This window comes from Maniola jurtina, chromosome 14, assembly GCF_905333055.1.
Source record: "Maniola jurtina chromosome 14, ilManJurt1.1, whole genome shotgun sequence".
In the NCBI taxonomy this organism is placed as follows: Eukaryota; Metazoa; Arthropoda; class Insecta; order Lepidoptera; family Nymphalidae; genus Maniola; species Maniola jurtina.
In genome coordinates, this window is record NC_060042.1 from 6,348,421 (window position 1) to 6,367,847 (window position 19,427).

Genomic DNA, 19,427 nt, shown 5'->3' on the forward strand with positions numbered 1-19,427 from the left:
ACCATTCTTAATTAAGTATTGTGCTACGCTATTGTTTCATAAGAGTATATTTTCTGTTGGAGTTTTCATTAATTATTTTTATATCATTAAGTTATAACGTACCTATTTAAGTAAAAAATTCAATTATACATACAGAGCATCAAACATCTGTAATACTGAACATTCGGGGAATTGGACGTAACGGGCCTTAAAGTAAAAAAAAAAAAAAACTAAGAGCCTACCTAGCCCTCTTCATTTATTTTATTCTTTGCAAAGTCTTTGCATTGGTAGGTATTCTCTAAACGCACAACCACGCTTTTAACGCCCACGCAGCGTCGAAATACAGACAAAAATAGAAATACGACCCTGCAGGTCGATCGCGTAAAACATATATCAATCATTAAAGAACAGCATCAATGTCAAAACATGGTTTTGGCTCCACGTATCATTGAGACTGTCCGTAAAAGACCGTCGAGGACTAAAAAATTTCTGACATTGATGCAGTACACTATCGATAAAAATTTTGTATGAACACGACTGAAAATTGGTTCCACGTAAGACTTTTGAAGTAAGATATCCGTAAAGGACTGCGACAAATGTTACGTCAAACTAGGCTTTCATTGATACAAGGCATGAGGTGTTATTTACGGTGACATATGTGGTATCCAAAGTCGTTTTACTACTCATATTTTTGTTAAAATATTTTAAAAAGCTTTTTTAAAATAATTTATCAAATAACAAAGCAATTAGGATTATTATATGAAGTAAGATAATGTTAAAATCATTGAAGAATAATTTTTAGATTTAAAGTTACCTTTTGACACTTTCGTATGTTTGCACTTTGCCGCCAAAGGTTTGGTGTATTCAAGTTCAACTGCGAATTTTTTAGTAAAAACGTGGTAAAAACACCAAACTATTGTAGTTTTTGGATTAATTAGCCGCATAGGGTATGTATTACATAAGATTTGTGTACCTACCTACTCAATAATAATTTGCGCCTGGGTAAATTCTGTTTATGATAATGGTGATAAGCATGTGGGAACATAGTACATAATTATCTACTATTTTAGGTAGTTTAGTTTTCACTAGCTGATGCCCGCAGCTTCGCCCGCGTGGATTGGTCAGATCCCCTGCAGCATCAGGATTGAGGAGTTAGACTCCAAATTTTTTATGAAACAATGTCGCGAAGTTCTTCTATGGATTAAAAAAGAAATGACGCAAATCGGTTCAGAAATCTCGGAGATTTCGGTGTACATAGGTAGAAAAACACAACTCCCTTTTTGAAAGTCGGTTAAAAAAGTTGCCTATGTTACTCCCTGGTCAATTCTCTACTTGTCTGTGAAAACCCCGTCAAAATCGGTCCAGCCGTTCCGAAGATTAGCCTTTTCAAACAGACAGACAGACAGACAGACAGACAAAAATTTTAAAAACGTGTGATTCAGTGTTGGTATCGTTCAAATAACCATATGAGCTTAATATGAGGTAGTTATTTCGAAATTACAGACAGACACTCCAATTTTATTTATTAGTATAGATAACTAAGTTTTGTGTGTTTATGTGTAAGAAGTACCTACATACATTTTATTTTATTTATTTATTGTATTTACATTATTCTTACAACTATTTACATTGTATTCTTAGCGCCCTGAAGTATATAACATAAATGTTGCCTATACCAATTATTTGCAGATATTATAATTATGGCATCAAGGGCAATTATGTACGCTGAACTCAAGAGAAAAAAGCGTGCCCTTATACAGATCAGAAGATAAAATAGAGAAAACTTGTATAGAGGATGCCCGCGACTTGGTCCGCGTGGATTTGGGTATTTAAATATCCCGTAGGAACTGTACCGGGATAAAAAGTTGCCTGTGTCATTTTTATAGGGACGCAAGCTACCTCAGTACCAAATTTCATACAAATCGGTTAAGCAAATGGGTCTTTAGGAATTCCGTGGGAACGCTTTGATTTTCCGGGTCAAAAAGTAGCCTATGTCCATCATCCATCCCCCAGATATAAGCTAACTGTACCAAATTTCGTCAAAATCGGTTAAACTTTTGGGTCGTGAAAAGGTAGCAGACGGACAGTCTGACCCTTTCGCATTTATAATATTATAGTATGTAAGTATGGATTATTTACTCTGTATTACTAAATAAGTTTTTTTAGATCCTAGCAGAAAAAGGAAAACAAATAAAACACCAGTCAAAACTAAAATATTATTTATTTAAATATATTATGTACATAGCATTAATGTAATTCAATTCAGTTAATAAAGGCTTATCTTAATATCTTTTTATTAATGGAATTTAAAAAAAATGTTAGTTGTTAGGTGAGCAATGGCTATGAAAAGGTTTCAAATATATTTGGATAAGTTTATTACTTCTTAAAGGCTGACGGTGTTGTGTGCTGGTTGGTGTGCTAACTTCTGGTATCTCAGTATCAACATGATAGACAGACTGAGAAACTTCTAATGCTAGTGAAATATGTAGCGGTTATGTGTAGCTTCTATTTGTGAAGGCTCCTCTGTTTGTTGTATAGTTGTCACTAAGCTGCTCATCAATAATGATTTCTCATATTGGTGATGTACAGTAGATGTACTTGGTTGAGTAGGCAGGTCAGGAATCTACAAATAAAATAAAAGTATTTTATACATAAATTCATAATACCTACTATTAAATATTTCTTTGAAAATTTAATATGCCTTTTTGGAACAGTAACCACTTAAAATTTACAGCTCTTGCAGTATAATTATAAAACTTACAGTGGAATTTTAAAATAACTGTGATATACAGACTCAGACTGAACAAAAGTAAGTGTAATTGCCATAATACCTATGATTCATTTATAGGAATCTGGATTTTGGGTTCTCCCTCTACTGCCACGTTCCCAATTATACTTATATTGTTCTTCGATAGGGGTCAAAGAAGTGTTGAAATTTGGTTCACCTCCAGTGCCAGTGGCTGCTCGTCGCAAGTCTCCAGCCTTGCCTTTTGTGGGGCTCTTAAGCAGTATCCAATACTTCAAAAAGTAATAAACATACTTATTTTCTTAATGGTTATAATACAATATATGACAATAGAATAGAACCTACTGCTATTATTCATAGTCTTATAGTGGCAGTTTATACTTTAAATTATTATCATAATTGCAGCATACGTTCTTTGAATCAAAATTAGACGGTCAACATGCAGCTAAAACTAAAAAATCTGCCACAAAGCGCAATATAGAGCTTGTGGCCGATATGTTTTGAATACTTACTCGCTTCCACTCCACGAAGGTTTAATATACCCTGCCCCCACAGAATTGAGCTTTCTGGAAAGCTCTTCCCATTATTAAGAGCTACCTGGCGGCCGAGAGGTCCTCCACCGAGTGCAATATTTGAGTTGCTTTCAGCAACTTCTAACAGAATCTCAAGCTGCCTTACAGAGGCGGCCCTGTAGGGTGCCAGTTTCCTTTTTAGTTTCGACTTTTAAATTACTTTATTAGGTTTCGTCACAAAGTCAACTCAACGTAAAAGTGTAAATAAACAATACTCTATGAACCTAGAGAAGAACCACAAATTCAATAATTTCGCGGCACGGGGCACAGACTCGTAATACTTTATTTCAATAGCTACAACGCAGTCAAGTTTGGAAGACTACTATGGCCGTATAGATTGCTAGGTTACCATAGATATTCAAATTAGTCGGATTATAAGTATGACCCACCACTAAAGTATCGATAGTCACGTGATTGCGACCTAATGCTACATGATTGCGACCGATTGCTACAATCCTGAAAAAGCTTACGCGGTACCGGTTATAAGGACTGTAACGATAACGATCCTTATGGATATCTTTGGATGTGAGATTGAGACAATTTTTACGCGATCGACCTACTGGTCTATGGGTCAATAAAACTAGTTATCAATCAAATTACCACAATTTTAACCTGCTTTCAAAACACATAAGGTCTTAGTTCTGATCAATCTTTGAAAATAAATATAATATAAGCCGGGAGTTACCACTTACTTACCTACCGATTAGACACTATGTGCATTTTTTTTTCTAAGTGAAACAACAAACAAAGCAAACTACAGGATACGACCACGAGCAATAAAATATTCAGAAGTAGTCTTGTCCTTGGCTTGACTGTCAGAGTCAATTTCTGCAAGTTTTAACAACCAAAACTTTTAGAATTTGACTTGCTGCGGGTGTTTACACAGTGCAAGTGACGTACAAGTAACTTTCCAGAGTTAACTTCTGTAACTTGTAACTTGTATTGCTAATGAATATTCAGCTTAAGAAACATCCGTATTGTTATATTTCGCTTTTTCTGGACTCTCAATGAAAACGTTTTATGTATCCGAGAGTCGAGATTTCTTACCAACAGTGCCCACTGATTCGCTAACGCAGTGAATGACAGCCACTGTGCTCATTTGACATTTATTTTTAACTAGCTAAAGCCCGCGACTTCGTTCGCGTGGATGTAGGTTTTTTAAAATTCCCGTGGGAACTCTTTGATTTTTCGGGATAAAAAGTAGCCTATGTGCTAATCCAGGGTATAATTTATCTCCATTCTAAATTTCAGCCCAATCCGTCCAGTAGTTTTTGCGTGAAGGAGTAACAAACATACACACACACACACACACACACACACATACAAACTTTCTCCTTTATAATATTAGTGTGATTGATTGAAGGTTTTCTACGAAATATTATTTTATTATCTCTTAGTGAAGCAGCAAAGTTCGGTGGCTATCATTTGGTGTTAAACACTAAGTAAGCGAATCAGTATGCTGTCATGGTGTTAATAGCCACGTGTTTGCTATTATTACTAATCAGTGAATTCTCGACTACTCTAACTCTACTTTTATTTTATTTAGCCATTTAATGTTACCACTCAACTTTTAACAGATCTGTCAAATATAATAATTATTTAGTGGCGTTATCAACGACGAACGTAGAGTTTTAGAAAATAAAACATAGCTGTAGAAGAAATAACTTTCACCTTCAACCCTTTTGACCTTTGTTGACGATCGCCGACAGTAAAAATCCTACGAGTAAAAGAGCACTGATTAAACTTCTTTTCCAAGCTTTTGTACTGTTACAATTATTTATCTACAAACTAAAATCTCACTCACTATATCTACCCTTTTTTTATTTCTCGTGTGGAAAAACCTTCATGGACACCACCAGCCACGGGGGAGCACAGCGGTTATGTCGGAATCCTACCGACAAAAACCTCACGAAGTTCCATCCCACCGCTGATGACGGCGCACAAGGGACCGATAACACCTCGTTACTACGCCAGCAGGTTTCCGCCTCAGCAGACCCACCACTGGACGTTGGGACACTATACCTACCCTACCACAACAAGAATTACTCAAAAAAAATTTGGTAATAGAACCTAGCCTCTTCTCAATCGTCATCACGTTGAGTTCTCCAAAACCACTCGACGAATCTGAACTTGAATAGCAATTAGTAGGTAAATAAATCCCATTCGAAATCCAATCCCTTAACATAGTAAAGCTTTATTCAATTTCAAGAACCCTAATGCAGTCAATTAATTACCAAGAATAGAAGTGACCTGCAACGACCGAGCCCAACTTAAGTTTATCTGGAGTTTGCACGAACCATTTAGATCAAATTGTTTGAGGTTGTGTAAATTAAAATACGTTTGAAACAGAATAATATGTATAACATCTAAGGGTTGACGCGACTCAAATAGACGGAGTGGAGTAGAGTAAATTTTTTTGTTGTTGTTCTTTAACATACGGCTGAAATTGGGATACTCACTGAAAACTGGTCAAGTGCGAGTTGGAATATACGAAGGGTTCCGTACCGTCGTACAAGATATTTTAATATTTTTATGTGCAACACAGCTGCAAGTTAATGACAACAGCGCCATCCATATGTGATTTAGTAAATTGATTTTTTTAGTGAACACATTTCAATTTTTTTTGTGATGTAACCACAAATTCTCTGTAACCACAAATTCTATGTTTTCGGAGTGACAACAAAGTGGTCCTATAAGGGTTCCGTTTTTCCTTTTGAGGTACGGAACCCTAAAAAGAACTCTATTACTGCTAAACTACCCAAATTACCCCTTCAAATATCACATTTGAAGGGGTAATTTGGGAATTTGTTATTTCTAAAATGTCTCTGATCCTCTGATGTGGGAGGCTCCGGCCATGGCTAGTTTCCACCCTCACATTCAGCGTTCCGGTACGATGCGATGCCGCGTAGAAACCGATCAAGGGTGTGGGTTCAATGAAATTGCCATATATCCAAGTTAGCCTGCTTCCATCTTAGACTGCATCATCACCAGGTCGCAGTCAAGGGCTAACTTCAAGTATCAGACTAAAAATAAAGGTTTTTAGTCTACCACCTACATAGTTGAGCATCAATTTGAGGGGTTTTAGATGACGTATCTTACCTCTCTCTAACATTCATTATGCATCGGCTACTATCAACAACGTATAGGCAAATCATAAATAGTAAATAGTAAAATGTAGACGGATGGATAAAAATGCTTAAGAATAAATGCGTGTCACAAATTTTTGCCATGAAAATCATTTCACCTACGTATGTTTCCTTGTTAAAGGTAAATTCACGGAGTCTTAAAAGCGCCTTAGTACCTACTTAAACCTGGATGATGGGTCCTGACGAAATAGGCCTCGTGGAAGTAATTCGCTTGTTTTGCTTCACATACTTTTTCACTAACGCTATCAATAAATCACGCACCTCGCTTCCTCCCAGTTAGCTATTTATGGCGTTATCCGACAAAAACCGGGTTTGCTTTAAACGATTCAAAGGAAAGCTTAGTTGTTTTCGCGATGGTAATGAGAATTTTATTTAAATATTTACGGCTCCCGGAGTAAAACGATTTTTACTTTAGTGCTGGCTATTTAAATCTTTCCTATTTATATTCTTCTATGCAGTGGTTATTTGTTCAATATGCAAATACAGCAGCGCTTTATCTGTCTTAAAACTTATAAGGAAGAGATTTTCTTCATGGCGTGGAACGCAGCCATAAAATTAAGTTACGTTTTTGCATTGTGTTGCTTGTTTAGTAAAATATGTAAGGACCATTTTTTTCATATGGATTTTTCCTCTCGAGCCTAAATTTTTTCAATGGATACTCACTGATTTTTCCCCCTGTAGATACCTAACACACAGCACAATATATATCTACCTATTTACTAATTTGTACTTAGTTTATCACGATAGGTACCTTACACATGCGTGTAATTATACTATATGCGTAAGTTCATGTAAGTCGTCAATTTAATAATAATAATTACTATTTTTTATAAGTCGTAGATACATAGGTAGTTTAAGTTATATAGGTAAAAGAAGAAGAATCTAAGATTAAAAGAATATAAGAAGAAGAAGAAGAAAGAAGATCTAAGCTTTAAATATATACCTACCTAAATATTTTTTAACGAATATATTATATTAAATGTTCATAATATGTAATCTAAATTACTATAGCAGCTCCATAAGTAGCGGATAGGATTTAACCCACATAATAAATAGAACGCTCCCAGCAAACAAGTTGTTCAATTCATCTTGCTTTAATATAAAAATTCTACGCAAATCACGCTTTCAAAAAATATTGTTATCATCATTATTAAAACGACAAAGGTGACGGTGAAAAAATGAGTCGCTGTTTTCGATTTTCCTTTTGGGTGTTACTAGTTATCAACTAAACGTATTAGATGATAAAGGCTTTTTTAACCCCCGACCCAAAAAGAGGGGTGTTATAAGTTTGACGTGTGTATCTGTGTATCTGTGTGTCTGTGTATCTGTCTGTGGCATCGTAGCGCCTAAACGAATGAACCGATTTTAATAAACTTTTTTTTGATTGAAAGGTGGATTGATCGAGAGTGTTCTTAGCTATAATCCAAAAAAATTGGTTCAGCCGTTTAAGAGTTATCAGCTCTTTTGTAGTTTTCTTGTAGAAAAGAAGGTTATATAACCGTTAGGTTCATAATATTATGTCAATTGACAAATGTCAAGCTGTCAAGATGGACGTTGCCTAGATACATAATTATTTATTTGAAAATGATGTTTTGGAAAACTCCTTGGAAAACTCAGATACTTTGGATAGTAGGCGCGGAGTCCAAGAAAATCGCTTCAGCCGTTTGAAAGTTATCAGCTCTTTTCTAGTTACCTTAGTAACCTTCACTTGTCGGGGGTGTTATAAATTTTTAATTTACACTTGTTATTTTATTTTTTAGTAATTACGTTCCCACGAAAGATCGATCGGTGAAAAAATATGAGATCAGTTGATTGATATCTATTGAGAGTTCCTGCTACGATCAAAATACAATCGTTCTGCTTGATTGCTCGATATCTATCGATTCGTCATCGATCATGATGGATACCACGTCATCCAATCCTCGCTGATCGATAACAACGTTCAACTTAGCTCGAATGAATGTGGTAATGGTGGTAACTAACACATTCATCATCATTAAAGAATACAATCCCAAAATAAAATTTCAGGACGCTAAAATTCTGAAGAGAGATCGATATTATGAATTTGACACAAGTAGGTAAGTACTAAGTAGGTAGGTACCTATAGCGTTTCCAAAATATAAATACTCCTAATGCCTGTGGTGGTGGTATATAACTATATATCAAAGTTGCAATCCACGTTTGAATATTGTGTTTTTACATATTAATTTCCAAACTTTTTAGAGAATAGATGGGTATTTTTATATTAGGTTATAACAACTTTACTGACTGAAGGCCTCCTTTGAGGGAGTGAACGTTTTATAAATTATTCTTTCGCAAACTTTTGAAATAACTTATATTAACTTGGGATAAAAACTACTGAACCGTCTCAAAACTTTCATATTTTTAAATCCTTGGGACAACGTCAAAGAGAGAAAGCCCGAGAAGGTAAATCTCTTTAGTGTTAGGTTTTTAAGTGCAAAATTATGCTCTACACTACAATATACTTGGTTCTAGAGTAAAATGAAAATATGAGAAGATAACTTTTTTAATTCATGAAAGATACACCCTTAAATTAACTCTCCAGATCAAATGTTAATGAAAGGGCGACCAATCGTTATAATTTTGCCATAATATGTACCTATTAGATATGTTACGTGTAACATATTATTTACGTAAGTAAGTTTTTTTTTCAAGAGCATTTAACTCTATTATTATAGACAAGGTAGTCAAGCTTATAATTTGACTGTATATATACGTCAAGCAACTGCTTATAGCTACCATAGAGCTATCGGGAAAGAGCAAATAAATTATGATCAGTAAAATAAATAACAATTAAATCCTACTCCCACTAAAACTAATTACTTATCGATATATTTTTCAGTTGCATGAAAATCGACAAAAGAATCACGCATATCTAGCGATTTTCTATATAATTAAATCTACTCGAAATATTTACAATCGATGGCTCAAAATCACATAAAAATTACTTACTTTTCATTCATAACCCAAATTATGTCACCTGCTAGATAGTGCAATGTAGATACGTAAGCAAACTTCACTAATTTTTACAGATTTTCACAAAACAATCACTAAGGACACTCATAATTCACTGACATAGTAAATCTTTAAATAATTTTCATTTAATTGTAAATTTTTCTGTATTAAACCGACTAGACTTGACACTCCCGATCCTTATCTCTACCCAACAATACAATGATAAGAATGATGCGTTCGCGATAAAAATAGTAAGGTGTGAATGTAATACGTCAGTCCTTTTGGATTAGGTATTGGGAAGCAAGGTAATTTTTATTAAGATTTAGAAATTATACATACTTTATTATAGTATTCAGCATATAATAATACAAGTAGATCTAGCGCCTTTCTCTCTATATCTGCGTTGTAGTTATGTTATTGAGAGTCGTAACGCCTACCATTAACAGGGCTCTCTCCGTCACTCGCTTCATACAATCGTAGTTCCAATTTCATTTGAATATTAAGCAACCAAAGTCCATGAAATTTTTCAGACATATTCTAGAAACTAATATCTGTGTCTGTGGTGTTTTAGATTTTTCTAAAAATATGTAGTTTTAAAATTACAGGGGCTCAAAGATTTGTATGTAAATTTTTAAGACCGCGTAACTTTGAAACCGAATATTTTAACAGAAATCTGGAAAACCACAGAAATAGATATTAGTTTCTAGAATATATCTGCAAAATTTCATGGACTTTGGTTGCTTAATATTCAAATGAAATTGGAACTACGTTTGTATGAAGCGAGTGACGGAGAGACCCTCTTAAAACACATCATCATTATACTGGCGGTCTCCCTCGCGAAGTGGTAAGAGCTGTGGTCCGATTAGTGGGAGGTCCCGGGTTCGATTCCCGGCAAGGGTTTGAAACTTTATTATTTCTAAACTGGTCTGGTCTGGTGAGAGGCTTTAGTCGTGGCTAGTTACCACCCTACCGGCAAAACCGTACCGCCAAGCGATTTAGCGTTCCAGTACGTTGCTGTGTAGAAACCAAAGGAGTAAGGGGTTAATGAAAACTGCCATACCCCTTCCAGGTTAGCCCGCTTCCATCTAAGACTGCATCATCACTGGTGATATTACAGTCAAAAATACTAATAATACGTGAGTGTGTGGTTTATTCGTTCAAGACGGTGGGCCATCCTAGAAAAAGCATAAAAACTATGGAATGAGAGAAAAGTATAATACATCATATTTCTTTATTGTTGTAGCCATTTAGAGTTAGCGTTGCAAAAATTGTTTAACTAAGATAATATAAGAAACCATTTTTTTAGATAAACTCATCGATATGTAAATGGAAGATGGAATATTAAACGCAATTAGGTAAGAGCTTTTTAAGTAATGGATAGAACATTGTGAATAAAATCACCATCAGCTTAAACTACTTACTCCAGTCTCTGAACTTCTTTAACGAACAAGTATCTACTTACTTAGACTTATTTATTTGTTTTACCAAAAATAACTCTTTATTCGCTCGCTTCGACTCGCGAAGTCCAGAATTGAGAAGATCCATAGTAGAATCAGGGTAATTGACATAAATTAGTTCAAAAATACGCAAAATTTGAAGTGGCAATGCGTGAAGATCAAAGATTTGATCACCGATGATGGAGTCCCACTACTAAGGCGCAGAGTGAAGTCGACATTCGACTTCACAAATGAAAGCGGAGAGTTCAAATATCCCGGCAGATAGGCAAAAGAAATCAAATGAATCAAAGACATAAGATCCTGAAGTGTGTAACTTCAAATAAACAATTACAACTAGAAATACACCATGTTCCACCATTACCTACAAAGTTTTGAACTTCAAAAAGGTTTTTCATGTTTCCATATTTTTTAGATCAGGCCAACTGGAAGTTTCGAGAACTATACTGGCTGATAGGCAGACAGTCCTCACTGAGCTTTGAAAATAAGCTTCTCATATATAAATGCATCATCAAACCAGTATGGACTTACGGCATTCAGCTCTGGGGTTCAGCAAGCCACTCAAACATTGAGATACTCCAGCGCTTCCAGAACAATGTTTTGAAGGTCTTATGTAACGCACCATGGTTCACAAAAAACAGTGAAGTACATGCATACACAGAAATCCCCACAGTAAAGGTGGAAATAGACAGGACACTTGAGGCCTACAAACAGAGACTTGAGGGTCATAAAAACAGCCTAGCAGTCCAACTTCTGGATGCCAGTTACAGCACGTTCCGCCTTAAGAGGACAAGATTGGCCAGCATATAGTAAGACTTATCTTGAAGGGATGTCACATCGCTGGATGTGCAAAGCCCAAACTGATATAACATTGGTCCTCAAATCTGTTCATAGTCCACCGACTGATTGCAGATGGAAGAGATATGAAAGGAAAAAAAAAATGTTTCCATATTTTAATCTAATGGAAAAAATGCAAACTAAATTATTAACTAATACAGACTGCGTGCCACATTTCGAACCGTTTTATATAGGTAGCAGTCACACGACAATCTCTATTCAATTATCATCACGAACAGCATGCAATATGAAAACAATTTCTGTATTTTTATCCGACTTTAGTGTTTGGTAGTTATGTGTGTGTATGTTTATCGGTTCATCGGTTCCAATCCCTTATAATATTTGCCAAACTACCCAATTTTAGAGTTCCGTGCCTCAAAAGGAAAACAGAACCCTTGTAGGATCACTTTGTTGTCTGTCTGTCCGTCCGTCCGTCCGTCGTGTCTGTCAAGAAAACCTATAGGGTACTTCCCGTTGACATAGAATCATGAAATTTGGCAAGTAGGTAGGTCTCATAGCACAAGTAAAGGTATAAATCCGAAAACGATTAATTTGTGGTTACATCATTTAAAAAAAATTAAAATGTGTTTAAATTTTCAAAATAAGATAACTATTTCAAGTGGGGTATCATATGGAAGGGCTTTACCTGTACATTCTAAAACAGATTTTTATTTATTTTTATGCATAGGTAATAGTTTTCGATTTATCGTGCAAAATGTCGAAAAAATACCCGAGTAAGGAACCCTCGCGTCTGTCTGTTCGATAGCTCTAGTAAGTATTACTGATTAGGTAGGCACGTTAAATTCAAGTTGTATCCAATAGGTACATTACTCCACTCTATCATAAAAATGTAAAAGTGTGTTTGTTTGTCCTTCAAACACGCCCTAATTAATAGAGTAACGGATCGTTGTGATTTCATGCATAGATACTGGTGAATAACAACATAGGCTACTTTTTATCCCAGAAAATCAAAGAGATCCCACGGGATTTTTAGAACACGTAAACCCCGCATGGGTATATCATCCGGTAGTGTATATTTCGGAAAAGGTTTATAAACCATCCATGCGAAGCCTGGGTGAGCACGTGAGCTATCTAGCTATTGTCACCTTTAGCTAACAAAAAGCTAAGTGCAACCTTCTGAAGCACAGCTTTCTACAACCGTGACACGGAAAACAAACTTTTTTCATTAAACTATCGACACGAAGAAAGGAAGATTGAATGCCAAAACAATTTCCTAGTTTCTTTTTGTTAATGGATCGTCCATTAAAATAATCGTTATTAACTTACGCTAAATGCGTAGGTGGCTTATAAAATACCATTATAAATATACGAAATGCGCGAAACTCGATGTACGTAAGTACATATCCCGAAGTGAAAATCGTTAGAAGAATGTTGACGTAATCGTTTAACATGAACACTGAATGTTGTAGGATGAGAATATTATGACGTATAGGTAAGTAGTTAGTGTAATAATGCCCGTAAATAATAATAATTCGTGTAAAACTTCATTTCAAAACCTACCATTGTGCACTTTTTGATTGTCAATTGTTAAAAATCATTAGACCTTACAGCAGATAATTTGTATACAAACATCTGAAGTTATAATAATTACGAACTTTACGAATGAAAATGGCTACCACGTTATGATCTCGCGGAATAATAAAAATAGACTCTACCACGTGATGGTTTTATGTAGCCACTAGCTGACCCGCCCCGGCTTCGCTCGACTGGAATTTTTATAAGTCGACTGAGGCGCTGAATTTCCAAAACATATTTCTTATTAAACATAAATAAATGACGTATGGTTTAAATCGGTAAATATATAGTGTTCCATCAAAATCCACAGGCTTAAGTACTTACGCATACAAGATTTATCTGCTTGTACAATTCTTACTTAATATTAATAATGAAAAGCATAACTAACTAACGCCACTGTCATTACCACAAGTGTAGCCCATCAATCAAACGTTATCTATTCCACCCATAAAATATTATACTTACCTATAACAAATTACAAAACTCGTCTTGAAGCAAGTGTCAACGTTAAACGTTAAACCCTTTTACCTCTAAAGGTTACGTTAGATTTATGGAACCTAGGTACCTACCTGTTATTGTTGAAAAAATACGGACAGTAAACAGCAACCAATTTTTGCAGTTTCAAGGAAAACTTAATAGCTACGTAACATAAGATTTTCATTAGGTACCTAACCTTGAATTGAAAATTTACTTACCAATCATGTGGAGGTTGCGGGCGCCGACGAGCCTGCACACAACAAGGTGGCTCTTGAGGCTCGCACGGCAGCTGCAGCGCTGGCGGCGGCGGTGGCGGCGGAGTGCAGGCGAGTCTCCGGGCGGCCGCCGCTCCCACGTACTCCACGTAGCGAGACGGAGGTGGCGAGCCGGCGATGTCCTCGCGACACGCAGGCCCGCAGCACTTGCGAGGGGCTGGCGGCGGAGGCCTGCAGGCCAGCCCGCAGTAGACCGGCGGCGGCGGGCGCACGGGGGCCGGCGGCCGCGGCACGTACCGCTCCACGGGCACGTGCGCCGCGGGCGGCACGTAGCGCGGCCTGCGCGCCCGCTCCGCCTCGGCACTCCGGCGCACCCGCCGCGGCGACGCCGAGAACCGGTCCGGCAGCGGCGCGGGCGGCGGCGGGCTGAGCCGCTCCGGCGGCGCCACGCTGAACGCGCCCACCGCCGGGAAGCGCTCGCACGGGGAGCGCGCGTACTCCTCGCCCATGGCGCGCGGTCAACCGGACCCGCCGCCGCCCGCGCGCCCTTCTGCAGCTATCGGGGCGTCTCACATGCCGCGCGATGTCCTCGGCGCGCTCACTCGACCGACTCTCCGCTGGCACGCAGAGGCTGCGGTACAGTTCCGATATCCGCATTCACTCCGAGAGCGCCATCGCGCCCCGCCGGATCGATAGCGGTGACGCGGTGCGGTCTCAGAGGGCCTCCGTCGCGGAGCCTGAGCCGCGACGCATCTTTCCTTTTTGGCGATCCGGTTGAAGGGGTTTGCGATCAGATTTGTACACTAGGGCGAGGCGAAACTGCGTCCTCGAGCAAGATGGCCGCTCTCGTCATGTCCGCGTGCGGCGCGCCTGCGCTATTATCACTTTCCGATGTTTGTTTTCACTAACTTGTGTTTAGAATGATTTTTTAGACACTAAATGATCCTTTAACGATGGTCCTTTTCACAGGGGGCAGAGCGATCGATCAGGATTTCGCGTCGCGAGTATAAAGGTCGTCGCTCGTCACCGAGAGGACGAGGAACATGCGTCGCGAAGCGCTCAGTGCCCGAACAACAGCAGCGAATGTGCCAGTGCGCGTGCCCGAAGCCTGCGGCGACGTCAGGCCGGTGCGCGTATCGACGCCGCGGAGCCCTGAACTGCGCCGTGCCGTCAGCCCGCACCTACGTTCACTTCGTATCAACACCAACACTACATTTCCAATAAGCTTCCCAGGGACACATGTTATCCTTCTTGATTTGATAAATTTAGGCTGCTAATATTAGTCTGATAATAATTTATACATTCTACATCTTTCATAATATACCTACATATCTACCATTAAAAGCATTTTCGTAGTTGTTTACCACTTTGCAACTTTTCTGCAGAATACGCTGCTACGTGGAAACGACGAGAAAAAATACGGTCAAGTAGGAGTCAAGCCCTACTTTTATCTCCTTAGACCAAAAATAAATTCGTATGTAGTATAGTCGAAACTTTTCATTTAAGCTTTTTTAAGCGCGTTTTTACTGGTTATATAGTAATAAGACATAGATTTTTCATTTGCAATAAGGTTGCGTAAGCATTATGTATTTAAAACTATTCCTTTCAAGTTTATGTTGGACGGACAGGTAGGGAGGTTTTTACTATTTTGGTACGAAGACCTAAAATTAAGACAGGTTTCTACGGCTTAATTTATTCGAACTTCATATTTGACAAGCTGTAAAAAATAGTTAATTTCTAGGTAAATTTTTATCAGAAAATCGAGGGCAAATGAAACACCCCCTGAGGGTTGTGAACTCTAACAGGGTTTGGGTTCAATCACGCACGCTCGCTGTACCTATTATTATCTGACATTTATCCCAATTGAATAGGGAAACGCCATTTGCAATATTCCCTACATCCCTTGTCGCCTTAAGATTAACGTTAAATTATCAGCTTCCAATTTTCAAAGCTGATTTATAAATCACTCATCTTCTATCTTTCATGTAACATATCGTAAGTTCTATTCGATCCAACTTACTCTTCCTTATAGCCTTGATAGCCTAGTGATTCAGACGTCCACCTCTTTATTCAGGAGATCGGGGGTTCCATCCCGGGCATGCGTCTCCAATGTTTAGGAGTTATGTGCGTTTTAAGCAATCAAATATCACTTTCTTTAACGGTGAAGGAAAACATGGTGAGAAAACCTGCATGCCTGAGTGTTCTCCGTAGTGTTCTGCCAATCCGCACTTGGACTTTATGGCCTAAACACTTCTCGTTCTGAGAGAAACCCAGTGCTCAGTAATGGTCCGGCGGCGATGGATTGATCAAGCCTCCTTATATTATGAAAGAGCGGTTTGAGTACTTCGGTGATTGGTGATTCCTGCTCAGGTCAAGCTCAGTTTCTTGGTGGTTCTTCCCAGTTAAATGTTCATTCGAAACCAGTGCTAGATTCACTGGCCGATTCAAAAGAACTAGTAAAAAATTATTTGAGTAAAAAGTATTTCTATTTCTACAATAGAGCTTTTATTGTACCTACTTAGTAATGCTTCCCATGACTGTTCACCATAAAGCGCCCTAATTTACAGCCTCCATATTGAATTTTTTCAAAAAACGTCAGCTCAACATTCCAAAATGCGATGCAATTGCAAAAACCTAATTCCGCATACTTCATCAAATTCTGAATCAGTAAAAACCTAGCAAACGTTTGCAGGTAGTAGATACGAGAACTACAATCAAATAAGAGTTAATGAACGTAGGGAGCATGTGAACCATTTACCTACCTACCTCCTCTCTCTGAATTTCAACGATTTCAACTCGATTTAATTTTGGTACTTTTTGAAGTTTTCTCTACCTGAAATTAACTTAGTTTCTTTTAGTAAAATTCAACACTTATAATAAAATCAAAGCAATATGCGAACTATCAAAAGTACCTATTTATTCGATTTCCGGCAAGCCACATAATATGTATCTGGGTAAGTAGACCTGGATCTGCTGTTGATATCTTGTCTACAGAATAGATCTACATGTACAAAGCCGGGGCAAATCTACTAGATACGAGTACAGAAACTACATTTTAAACCGGGATCACAATCAGTATTTTAAAATCCGCTGTTGGCGATATAAACATAAATCGGATACCTGTAAAATGTGTATTTTCCTCTGTAAAATTATCTCAAAATTAAAGACAACATAATCCATACTTCCATACTAATATTAGAAATGCGAAAGTGTGTCTGTCTGTCTGTCTGTCTGCTACGTTTTCACGGCCCAACCGCTGAACCGATTTTAATGAAATTTGGTACAGACATGGGATACATCCCGGGGAAGGACATAGGCTACTTTTTATCCTGGAAAATCAAAGAGTTCTTATGGGATTTCAAAAAACCAAAATCTACGCAGGCGAAGCCGCGGGCATCCTCTAGTATCTTTATAAGGAGAACTATATAAATAAAAAAAATTTTCATGTCGCAGCCCATTAAGTAATTCAGTACAGTACATTGTTGTACATCACATCTTTTTCTCGTGAAATTGCTATTGCCTCCCCACATGGTAGACATATTGTACAATACTACGTATCTTTTGGACCATTACCCAATTAGATGTAACAGGCCAGAGGCAAACGAATGCAGGCACCTGTCGCCTGATCTCATTATGTCTCCTCTTTATTGTCCCACACCCGAGGGGAGAAGCCTCGTATAACATTCACACATACTTTCCATTAAATATTAAATACTAGCTAACTCGCCCTGACTTTGCACGGGTAGCTTTAAATATGTATATGAAATTATATAGGAATCTTCTCCGAGGGATACTGTACTCCAGTCATTCTATGCACGTAATGAGGAAATATAAATAAAATCTAAGAATAAAATAATGAAAACAAATGATAGCTTAGTGGTTGAGACATCAACCTCCTGTTTGGGGGTCCAAACTTTTCGGAAAAACGAATAGATATGTGATTTTTAATATCTGTTAATACTTGTTTTATCTGTATGCCTGAGAGCTTTACGAAATAATTTCAAAAGTCTGCCAAGCTAACCCACAGTTGGCCAACACATTGCATCATGCACTATGGGCTCAACTCTTCTAATTCTGAGAGAAGGACCCGAGCGTAGTGAGTTGATGAGTGGATTTTTAATAAGTCTCCTTTAAAAACAGGTAGTAGGACTAGGTTCCTGTGCTATGATAAGTAAGTTCAAATTACCATCATTAGCTTGTAAACCTTGTAAAGTTATCCTACCGGGAAAGACGTATCACTTAGGTATTTAATTTCCAGGTACCTACCTACTTAGTAATCGATGCGAAGCCATACCTCTAAGTTATACGTGAGCGGGATACGTTTAATCGTTAAACCACGGTTTAAATTGATGATCATAGGACGCAACAAAATACTACCATTTCGAACCAAATACATACTATCCATACTAATATTATAAATGCAAAAGTGTGTCTGTCTGTCTGTCTGTCTGTTTGCTACGTTACCGCTGAACCGATTTTAATGAATTTGGTACATACCTGGGATACATCCCGGGAAAGACATAGGCTACTTTTTATCCCGGAAAATCAAAGAGTTCCTACGGGATTAAAACAACCGAAATCCACGCGGGCGAAGTCGCAGGCATCCTCTAGTAAGTAATATATGGCTCTATGCAATTGGCCTCATAAAGAAGCGCACCTCAGGTTGGGGCCAGTGGTTACAGCGTCTACACTAATGTGCATGCGAAGCTTTCCACGAAGAATTATGAGAAGTTTCCCTAGCGTGCTCTTCAGCGCACTCCATACAAACGTAGTTTGGTTCTCATTTGAATACTAAGCAATCAAACTTATCGAAATGTCTGTGTTTTAAGTTTGCCAGATTTCCCAAAGTAACACAGACTCAAAGTTTTGTATGTGAATATTTGAGCCTGTGTAACTTTAAGGCACTCGCACGAAGGCTTCCGCATCACTGCACAAGATTGCCTGGCGGCCATTTTCAAATTCGCCATCTTGGTTTTTCATTATTTTGTCATCCTAAAATCGAAATAATACTCATAGTGAAAACTTCAACTCTCTACCTATTACGGTTCGTGAGATACAGTCCGCTCAGACAGACAGACGAACAGATGGACGGGGAGGCTTAGTAGGTAATAGGCTCCCGCTGGCACCCCTCGGGTATGGAACCCTAAAATATTAATAGAATTTTTGATGGAGATGCGTTAACAACCTGCATCTCCAAGTATAATACTATATAATTGCTAACCAAAAGGAATAATAATAATATATTCATTTCCGTCGTTTTATATATTATTACAGTTATATTTGCCTATAATTTGCCAATAGTTTCAATGGTTAATATAATATATTCAAATGAGAACCAAACTATACGATTGTAATGTCTTTTTGTTTAAATATAGTTTAAATTTAATAATATATTATGTTCAAAAATATATAATATTAAACTGTGGATAACAAACTATTTCGGAGTTTGTGAACCATCGAGGGAATTGCGAAACAAAAGCTAGCTTTCA

At 37.7% G+C, this 19,427-nt stretch overlaps 1 protein-coding gene and 2 long non-coding RNA genes across 4 annotated transcripts in view; 1 reads left to right on the top strand and 2 right to left on the bottom strand.

Annotated features, from left to right (window-relative positions):
* LOC123871922 (inactive rhomboid protein 1) overlaps nucleotides 1-14,585 on the bottom strand; it is a 145,481-nt gene extending 130,896 nt beyond the window's left edge. For both annotated transcript variants that reach the window (XM_045915973.1, XM_045915972.1), the window contains exon 1: nucleotides 13,942-14,585. In XM_045915973.1, coding sequence (XP_045771929.1) covers nucleotides 13,942-14,447 — 506 coding nt within the window. In that variant the 5' untranslated portion in view covers nucleotides 14,448-14,585. The remainder of the gene's footprint in view (nucleotides 1-13,941) is intronic.
* The window catches only part of LOC123871934, a 218,907-nt gene that overhangs the window by 112,814 nt on the left and 86,666 nt on the right, over nucleotides 1-19,427 (top strand). The window lies entirely within an intron of this gene.
* On the bottom strand, nucleotides 2,184-3,531 carry LOC123871931. Its single transcript, XR_006797379.1, has 3 exons — nucleotides 3,238-3,531; nucleotides 2,811-2,997; nucleotides 2,184-2,602 (listed from the first exon to the last, which is right to left on the bottom strand). It is a non-coding gene; the product is annotated as an uncharacterized LOC123871931 (long non-coding RNA).